This window comes from Pseudophryne corroboree, chromosome 5 (genome assembly GCF_028390025.1).
Source record: "Pseudophryne corroboree isolate aPseCor3 chromosome 5, aPseCor3.hap2, whole genome shotgun sequence".
Lineage (NCBI taxonomy): Eukaryota > Metazoa > Chordata > Amphibia > Anura > Myobatrachidae > Pseudophryne > Pseudophryne corroboree.
This window is the reverse complement of record NC_086448.1, coordinates 174,948,237-174,958,942: the sequence shown is the minus strand read 5'-3', so window position 1 is coordinate 174,958,942 and position 10,706 is coordinate 174,948,237. Positions and strand designations below refer to the sequence as shown.

The 10,706-nt window shown below is 41.8% G+C and overlaps 1 protein-coding gene across 4 annotated transcripts in view; it reads right to left on the bottom strand.

The window, feature by feature from the left end:
- Nucleotides 1–9,152: 9,152 nt before the first annotated feature.
- The window catches only part of RBM33 (RNA binding motif protein 33), a 297,939-nt gene continuing 296,385 nt past the window's right edge, over nt 9,153–10,706 (bottom strand). For all 4 annotated transcript variants that reach the window (XM_063921887.1, XM_063921881.1, XM_063921886.1 and 1 more), the window contains one exon: nt 9,153–10,517. Coding sequence is in view for 1 of the 4 variants with exons in the window: in XM_063921882.1 (XP_063777952.1) it covers nt 10,469–10,517 (49 nt within the window). In the remaining 3 variants the exon portion in view is untranslated. The remainder of the gene's footprint in view (nt 10,518–10,706) is intronic.

Here is a 10,706-nt window from a genome sequence, read left to right as displayed (position 1 = left end):
AAGATGAGCCCACCTTCCTTGTGGAATGGGCTTTTACAGATTTTGGCTGTGGCAGGCCTGCCACAGAATGCGCAAGCTGAATTGTACTACAAATCCAACGAGCAATCGTCTGCTTAGAAGCAGGAGCACCCAGCTTGTTGGGTGCATACAGGATAAACAGCGAGTCAGATTTCCTGACTCCAGCCGTCCTGGAAATATATATTTTGAGGGCCCTGACTACGTCCAGTAACTTGGAGTCCTCCAAGTCCCTAGTAGCCGCAGGCACCACAATAGGCTGGTTCACGTGAAACGCTGAAACCACCTTTGGGAGAAATTGAGGACGAGTCCTCAATTCTGCCCTATCCGTGTGAAAAATCAGGTAAGGGCTTTTATAAGATAAAGCCGCCAATTCTGAGACACGCCTGGCTGAAGCCAGGGCTAACAGCATTACCATCTTCCATGTGAGATATTTTAATTCCACAGTGGTGAGTGGTTCAAACCAATGTGATTTTAGGAACCCCAAAACCACATTGAGATCCCAAGGTGCCACCGGGGGCACAAAAGGAGGCTGTATATGCAGTACCCCTTTGACAAACGTCTGGACTTCAGGCACTGAAGCCAGTTCTTTTTGGAAGAAAATCGACAGGGCCGAAATTTGAACTTTAATGGACCCTAATTTTAGGCCCATAGACAGTCCTGTTTGCAGGAAATGTAGGAAGCGACCCAGTTGAAATTCCTCTGTAGGGGCCTCTTTGGCCTCACACCACGCAACATATTTTCGCCAAATGCGGTGATAATGTTTTGCGGTTACATCCTTCCTGGCCTTTATCAGGGTAGGGATGACTTCTTCTGGAATGCCTTTTTCCTTGAGGATCCGGCGTTCAACCGCCATGCCGTCAAACGCAGCCGCGGTAAGTCTTGGAACAGACAAGGTCCCTGCTGGAGCAGGTCCTTTCTTAGAGGTAGAGGCCACGGGTCCTCCGTGAGCATCTCTTGAAGTTCCGGGTACCAAGTCCTTCTTGGCCAATCCGGAACCACGAGTATAGTTCTTACTCCTCTCTTTTTTATGATTCTCAGTACTTTTGGTATGAGAGGCAGAGGAGGGAACACATACACTGACTGGTACACCCATGGTGTTACCAGAGCGTCCACCGCTATTGCCTGAGGGTCCCTTGACCTGGCGCAATATCTGTCCAGTTTTTTTTGTCGAGACGGGACGCCATCATGTCCACCTTTGGTTTTTCCCAACGGTTTACCATCTCTTGGAAGACTTCTGGATGAAGTCCCCACTCCCCCGGGTGAAGGTCGTGTCTGCTAAGGAAGTCCGCTTCCCAGTTGTCCACTCCCGGAATGAACACTGCTGACAGTGCTATCACATGATTCTCCGCCCAGCGAAGAATCCTTGCAGCTTCTGCCATCGCCCTCCTGCTTCTCGTGCCGCCCTGTCTGTTTACGTGGGCGACTGACGTGATGTTGTCCGATTGGATCAATACCGCCTGACCCTGAAGCAGGGGTTTTGCTTGACTTAGGGCATTGTAAATGGCCCTTAGTTCCAGAATGTTTATATGAAGAGATGTTTCCATGCTTGACCACAAGCCCTGGAAATTTTGTCCCTGTGTGACTGCTCCCCAGCCTCTCAGGCTGGTATCTGTGGTCACCAGGATCCAATCCTGAATGCCGAATCTGCGGCCCTCTAGTAGATGAGCACTCTGCAGCCACCACAGAAGAGACACCCTTGTCCTTGGCGACAGGGTTATCCGCTGATGCATCTGAAGATGCGATCCGGACCATTTGTCCAGAAGATCCCACTGAAACGTTCTTGCATGGAATCTTCCAAATGGAATCGCTTCGTAAGAAGCCACCATTTTTCCCAGGACCCTCGTGCACTGATGCACTGACACCTGGCCTGGTTTTAGGAGATTCCTGACTAGCTCGGATAACTCCCTGGCCTTCTCCTCTGGGAGAAACACCTTTTTCTGGACTGTGTCCAGAATCATTCCTAGGAACAGGAGACGTGTCGTTGGAATCAGCTGCGATTTTGGAATATTTAGGATCCACCCGTGCTGACGTAACACTAACTGAGATAGTGCTACTCCGACTTCTAACTGTTCCCTGGACCTTGCCCTTATCAGGAGATCGTCCAAGTAAGGGATAATTAAAACGCCTTTTCTTCGAAGAAGAATCATCATTTCGGCCATTACCTTGGTAAAGACCCGAGGTGCCGTGGACAACCCAAACGGCAGCGTCTGAAACGGATAATGACAGTTTTGTACTACAAACCTGAGGTACCCTTGGTGAGAAGGGTAGATTGGGACGTGGAGATAAGCATCTTTGATGTCCAGAGACACCATATAGTCCCCTTCTTCCAGGTTTGCTATCACTGCTCTGAGTGACTCCATCTTGAATTTGAACCTCTTTATGTAAGTGTTCAAGGATTTTAGATTTAAAATTGGTCTCACCGAGCCGTCCGGCTTCGGTACCACAAACAGCGTGGAATAATACCCCTTTCCCTGTTGTAGGAGAGATACCTTGATTATCACCTGCTGGGAATACAGCTTGTGAATGGCTTCCAAAACTGCCTCCCTGTCTGAGGGAGACTATTGGTAGAGCAGACTTCAGGAACCGGCGAGGGGGAGACGTCTCGAATTCCAGTTTGTACCCCTGTGATACTACCTGCAGAATCCAGGGGTCCACTTGCGAGTGAGCCCACTGCGCGTTGAAATTTTTGAGACGGGCCCCCACCATGTCCGAGTCCGCTTGTAAAGTCCCAGCGTCATGCTGAAGACTTGGCAGAAGTAGAGGAGGGCTTCTGCTCCTGGGAAGCGGCTGCCTGGTGCAGTCTTTTTCCTCTTCCTCTGCCCCGGGGCAGAAATGAGTGGCCTTTTGCCCGCCTGTACTTATGGGAACGAAAGGACTGAGTTTGAAAAGACGGTGTCTTTTTCTGCTGAGAGGTGACCTGGGGTAAAAAGGTGGACTTTCCGGCCGTTGCCGTGGCCACCAGGTCCGATAGACCGGCCCCAAATAACTCCTCTCCTTTAAACGGCAATACTTCCATATGTCGTTTGGAATCCGCATCCCCTGACCACTGTCGCGTCCATAACGCTCTTCTGGCAGAAATGGACATAGCACTCACTCTTGATGCCAGGGTGCAAATATCCCTCTGTGCATCACGCATATATAGTAATGCATCCTTCAAATGCTCTATAGTTAGTAATATACTGTCCCTATCCAGGGTATCAATATTTTCAGTCAGGGAATCCGACCACGCCACTCCAGCACTGCACATCCAGGCTGATGCGATTGCTGGTCGCAGTATAACACCAGTATGTGTGTATATACCCTTCAGGATATTTTCCAGCCTTCTATCCGCTGGTTCTTTGAGGGCGGCCGTATCAGGAGACGGTAACGCTACTTGTTTAGATAAACGTGTGAGCGCTTTATCTACTTTAGGCGGTGTTTCCCAACGCACCCTAACCTCTGGCGGGAAAGGGTATAGTGCCAATAATTTATTAGAGATTAGCACTTTTTTATCGGGGGAAACCCACGCTTTATCACACACCTCATTTAATTCATCTGACTCAGGAAAAGCTACTGGTAGTTTTTTCACTCCCCACATAATACCCTTCTTTGTGGTACTTGTAGTGTCAGAAATGTTCAATGCCTCCTTCATTGCCGTGATCATGTAACGTGTGGCCCTTCTGGACATTACGTTCGTCTCATCACCGTCGACACTGGACTCAGTATCCGTGTCTGGGTCTGTGTCGACCCACTGAGGTAACGGGCGTTTTATTGCCCCTGACGGTGTCTGAGACGCCTGGACAGGCACTAATTGTCTTTAAATACAACCATCCAGTCAGGTGTCGACTCCCTAGGGGGTGACATCACTAATACAGGCAATTGCTCTGCTTCCACATCATTTTCCTCCTCATACATGTCGACACAATCGTACCGACACCCAGCACACACACAGGGAATGCTCTGATAGAGGACAGGACCCCACTAGCCCTTTGGGGAGACAGAGGGAGAGTTTGCCAGCACACACCAGAGCGCTATATATATATAGGGATAACCTTATATAAGTGTTACTCCCTTTTATAGCTGCTGTTTATAATTTAGCTGCCAATAGTGCCCCCCCTCTCTCGTTTTTACCCTGATTCTGTAGGGACTGCAGGGGAGAGTCAGGGAGCCGTCCTTCCAGTGGAACTGTGAGGGAAAATGGCGCTTGTGTGCTGAGGAGATAGGCTCCGCCCCTTCACGACGGCCTTATCTCCCGCTTTTTTCTGGAAAACTGGCAGGGGTTAAATACATCCATATAGCCCAGGAGCTATATGTGATGTATTTCTTTTGCCATCCTAAGGTATTTCTGTTTTTTATTGCGTCTCAGGGCGCTCCCCCCAGCGCCCTGCACCCTCAGTGACCGGAGTGTGAAGTGTGCTGAGAGCAATGGCGCACAGCTGCAGTGCTGTGCGCTACCTTAGTTGAAGACAGGAACGTCTTCTGCCGCCGATTTCACCGGACCTCTTCGTTCTTCTGGCTCTGTAAGGGGGCCGGCGGCGCGGCTCCGGGACCCATCCAGGCTGAACCTGTGATCGTCCCTCTGGAGCTAATGTCCAGTAGCCTAAGAAACCCAATCCACTCTGCACGCAGGTGAGTTCGTTTCTTCTCCCCTTAGTCCCACGATGCAGTGAGCCTGTTGCCAGCAGGACTCACTGAAAATAAAAAACCTAAAATAAACTTTTACTCTAAGCAGCTCAGGAGAGCCACCTAGCATGCACCCTTCTCGTTCGGGCACAAAAATCTAACTGAGGCTTGGAGAAGGGTCATAGGGGGAGGAGCCAGTGCACACCAGCTAGTTCAAGCTTTTACTTTTGTGCCCAGTCTCCTGCGGAGCCGCTATTCCCCATGGTCCTTACGGAGTCCCAGCATCCACTTAGGACGTTAGAGAAACATCTTATTTAATAAAAGGCTAATTGCTGCTCCTTACCTCTATGGGGGGAATTCAAGTGTTTTGCATGCCGGCTGCCACTAGATGGCGCCTGAAGGAGCACTTCAATTGTTGCTCTGTTTCGGCGCGCACAGCCGCTGGCACTGACATTACGGTTATGTTTTTTTCGTAATTCTGATGGGCTGGTAACTAATCACTTTATATGGATCAAGAAAGTTCATATATGACCAGGAATACTGGAAAGTGTAGTAGGGCAATGACTGGAATAGTTGCGTATACATAGTCATAAGGCATGCAGTTGTATAGTTTGCCTGGATTGCAGAGCAGCAATGTTTCAAATTTGTTGGCTTTTGTGCAGACAAAATGAGCACAGAAATATCTGTTTGGCGCACACGGATCTACCAGTGTTGGCTACTAAAAAGCATAGGTTTATTTGTATATTAACAAGAAGCCATAAGTTATTATTTGCAAATCATCTTATAAACTGGGAATTAAAAAAATAATTAGGAGATAAATTTAGAAAAAAACAAACTAAAACTAATGCACCAATCATAAAAATTAAATATACGGAAAGTGCTTCAAATCACTTGATGGACCCTTACTCTATTAAGTAGTGTAGTAGATTTAAAAAACAAACAAACAAACAAACAAACAAACAAACAAACAAAACATGCCCTATTCCAGTGGTTCTTAAACTGTGTGCCTAGGCACTCTGGGGTGCATTTGGACAATTGCAGGGGTGCCTTGGATTGGTGGTCTAGTACCAATACAAATTATTTATGGTCAATGTAATAGGCAAAACCAGTGCTAGTGGCTTCCAATCATAAAATATGAGGACAAACAGAAGCAAATCTTGTCCCTCACCACATAGCTGAACCTAAGGATGACATATAAACACAATTTACTTAATCAAATATTTCTAACTTTCTCAATAAGAAACTTTTAGCCTAGGGATGCCGTAAAAAAGATTCTGATACTCTAGGGCGACGTGATTCAAAACAGTTTCTGTACCGCTGCCCTATTCTTTAGTATTTTGGACAACATGCTTTCCTTATTAAACCACAGTTGTGAACAATACTTTACCCATCATTAACCTTTAAACCATGTGTTTAAAAGAGTTTAAATGGAAAACGTATATTTCCAGACAGAGGGGTTAATTAAACCTATGGTATACACCTGCACTCCCTAAGGAAAACAAAATAATTATATATTGTAGAGATTATAACAATGTTTCAATACTTACTATACACTCTGATTGCAAACTGTGTGGACAACAAAGTGCCATTTCATATTAACTAAATAAGCACTTTTGAATCTGTTCAGTGTATTCTCCAAGGTGGAGAAGCAGGTGGGAAAGTATGTAGAAGTGTTGAGTTCTGGTTATTTACACTTCTGGATTGCATATTTCACAAATATGAAAACAAAACTGCTACAACACTGAAAACTCTTCTTCTAAAACTACGGTCTTCCAAATTACATAGGTAATTTTGCAAAAAACATATAGTCCCTGTGTTTCTGGGACTTTGTATGGAATTTTAAAATATACCGATATAATTCCTAGAGAAAAAACAAAAACAAAACACATCTAACAATGTCTGTTATAAGATGAGTGCATACTTCAGTATTCCAAACTTTGAAAGTTCATGTAAAAAATATGCTGCACACACACACGATTGTTATTAATTTCTAAAGGACCAACTTTCCACAGACACATTTGTAGTTTATTACAAATAAAAAATAATATACCTTGACAAATACCCACCACAAACTAAAGTCATCTTCAAGGTATTAGCTAGTACTGAACCAAAATGATATAAGTGGGTTATACAAGTACAGACTTAACTAAAACCATCTGAAATGTCTTGCACTGAAAGACAGACTAGCAATCCAGCAATAACGCAAAAAATAAAATAAAAAATCTAGTAATCCAGAAAGAATAATCTAGATTGTTACATAAGCCTTTTAGATTCCTCTTATCAGAAAGAGCAGACCTTTCCTAAAACGTTAAAATTAGGATTTTTGGACTAAGGCCAGTGCACTAGTGGATAGTTTCTGGTCAAGTAAAAGGTTTATAATTTATTTATATATTTTATGGCCAATAGCACTAAAAAGAGCATTCAAGCAACAAAAAGGTGGATCTCCCATTAACGTAGAAAGTGATATTACCTTAAGACTAGTTTCTGATACTAGCCTATAATTCAGATATTTACCATTCTTACATTGCTACAGATGTGTAAAAATAAAGTTAAAAACTCAAAAAAAGGACCAAAAAAATGGCACTATAAATGATCCAAAAGACAAATGTTTGATGAAAGTTGAAAATAAAACATTAACAAATAAGGGGGGAAGAAAAAAAAAAGGTACAGTAAATAACTCAGTTATGTATACTTAAAAATCTGGGTGATGAACAAATACACTGGTCTGGATAAAATTGTTGACTTACTAATTCTCTTTATAAAATTGAAGGAATACACTGAAACACAAACATATATGAAACTGAACGGAAGTTTGCTCAGCAAATTAAAGTCCAAAGGGTAAAGTTGCATTTGTGGAACAATCTTATTTTAAAAGTTGTCTTTTGAGTATGTACAAAAAAAATAAAAAATTCACCTGCATTGCAGTTCAAATGTATGATGAGAGAATACAGATAATGGTTGCCCTACATCTTCGAGGAAACTCTGCTTTAATAACTCATCTTAAACCTTAGTAAAGAGGCTTTAGCTATTTTCCTTACTCTAAATTAGCAACAGTTAACATTATATGAATGTATGCAGTTTGGTTTATATTAATAGCCACTGTACATTGGAGGATATGTAGAAAGTATAACCTATAACCCTACAGTATCAGGAACATGGCTTAACGTGATTATTGCCCACTTGAATCTCTGGTCAAACCATAGTACAGGATTTGGTAGTGCCCTTCACCGTTTTAGAAATAAGCCACCGTCACTGAATCACTGGTATCCCAATAAATTTTTTTTTAAATCGGCCGAAAAGCTACATTCTTTTAAGGATGTAAAAAAAAATCTAAATAAATAAAAACAACAACACAGAACGGCCCTTAACGGATTCAAGTCCTTAATACCAACACATTGCAATCTACATGCCCTTTTCTCCCACTACAAAGCGCTTCATCAATATTTTGTTCTTTGCGATTGTACAAGCTTATGCATTTATACCTGCCAGTATGCGCAGTAAATAGCACTGAAAGAAAAATATTAAGTCTTTAGTACTGCACCCGTCCTGTTCTGAAACGAGGCACATGACCCTGTACACACAAAGCGATTCAGGAACTATAAAGCAGGGCCAAGATTCCAATTTAAATGTTTGTAGGTAGCTGTAGTTAACATGTATTTTACAAGTATGCTCCTGTGTGTGTCAGTCACACATTTAGAAAGAATGCTTTAACATTATTCCTAAGAAAGGATAGGTTAAAGAAAAGAAAAGATACACTGCCTGGCACTGGCCCCAGAAGGGAGACTATTAGACTGGACTTGCCACCAAAATACATTGCTATCAGCCACTGTGGGGACTGAACAAACTTTCAACCCAATTAATAAGCGGCATACTCCGGAATACTAGTTCAGTCTATACAATGGTTGCTTATGGGTGACCCTTTCACTGCGAATCAAAAAGTATCCTTAACATACTGTTATTTTAATGTACTCCTCTTCAAGCTGCTGAACTACAAATCCTATGGTGCCTTAAGTAACATATGCTAGAAAAGGAAGATCTCTAGACAATAAATGGTTTGAGGGAAATATTGTCAAGACCAGTACCTAATATATTATTTACAATATAAACTACACAGATCTTCATTTTAAGGGCTCTCATCCGGTAACCAAGAAATGTGCTATGTAAAAACAAGAATACTTGGGAGCAATAACTGCTTAAATGTGTGTCCTGCCATTAATCGCATAAACCAAAGAGGTTTAATGAGCTTTGGGCCTAGACAGTTTGTTGAAACAATAAAAATAAAAGTAGAAAAAAAGGTTCTTCCTCGTGTCACAAGGTTAAAGGCTTCTTCAAATGATAAAAGGCTGCTTCAGTCATTTTAGAAGATTATGATTATTGAATCGCGTAAACTGTGCTAGAACCTATGTTTCAGCATGCTTAACTCATTAGGCACCAATTTAATTACTACAAGGGAAATTAGATTTCTATCAAGTGGCTACAATTTAGCATATATGGCACACATCCCAGCAATCAGGGAAGGCCAACATGCTTGGCTTTAAATTGATATATATATATATATATATATATATATATATATATACACAAATACATAAAGCTATCTAGAACATAAAACCATCCTTCATATGGCAGATATGCTATTTATTACTATGGGGGCCTTATGTCGCAATAGAAACCAATTTTATAAAACCACAAGTATGCAGTCACTGAAGAGCAATATTACCACAAATACTATAATAACAGCGACAAGTCAATATGTACGGGGACTGTTCCTCTAGTTAATAAACAACGGCTTAAATAGGAAGCCACAGTTTGGCATTTGGAATCCAATGCAAGGCTATCGATTGTTTAACCATGAAGTCATTCTAAACAATGAAGCTGAAAGACTAAGAAAGTGAATTATCTCCAGTGGATTAAAGGAATGTTACATTAATAGTTATATAAATAGTATTTATCCTAGTATTTGTTCCAAATCCAGTGGTAAATTGATAGCATTTCCTAATTTACTGTCTTCTAAAGGGCCATTAGTCCAGTCCAAAGAACCCTATGATGCTATTGCGTATGAATACTCTACAACAGTGTCTCAAACACGGTCCTCGAGGCACCCCAGCGGTCCAGGTTTTAAGTATATCCATAAATCAGCACAGATTGTTAAATCAAATGGACTGAGGTACTAATTAAGTCACCTGTGGTCAAGCATGGAGATACTTAAATCCTGGACCTTTGGGGAGCCTTGAGGGCCGTGTTTGAGAACCTCTGCTCTACAGGTATTATTAAAGAAAACACTTATTTCTTTAAAAGATATTACTTACAGTATAAGACTGCAAAATCTTGTATTTTGAAATAAATATTACTTTGAAAATCAGAATAAAATGCTAATTCCAATTCAAGGCCAAGGATGATAGTAAAAAATATCTACAATAGGTTTTTAACAGAGCTAAAATGTATCGAGTTATGTTCTAGGTGGTGTTGAACTAAATGTAAAATATATTTGTAATCATAACACGTCCAGAAGAGAAGAGTAACCATTATCATATATTCTTTTTCAACACTGTCTCTTGTTCTAATTTTTTCCCCTACTATGTCGGTAATGAGTCTTTTTGACACAGAGACAGATTTACATGCAAGTGTCACAATTCAGAGAGAACACAGTAAGAATAGCAAAGATACACGTAGGGAGATCTAATGAGGAAAATCTCAACTCCACAGTTTCACTCTACGTAACAAATTTGTCCCTCCATTCAGTGCCTTGTGAGAGTAGGGAAATCCAAAATACAGAGGGAGTCACTACAGTGTCCAGAAGTCTCTTTTCCAGTTGTGTCTCAGTCGATGCTGAATGTGACAACTCAAATCATTCAGTGACCAGTGATACGTTGATGTGTGACAAGTCAATCATGTGCCTGAAATAGTTTATAAGAAGTCATTAGCAGGTGCAATGTATTCTTAGGCTTTAAACCACTTTAACATTAAAAGGAACTCAAACATCACATTTTTATTGTTTCATTACGTCTATCACAATGAAACGCAGTACAGGAAACTATATTTACAGGAGTTCTTCCTCATCTCTACTACTAGCCATGGCAATTGTG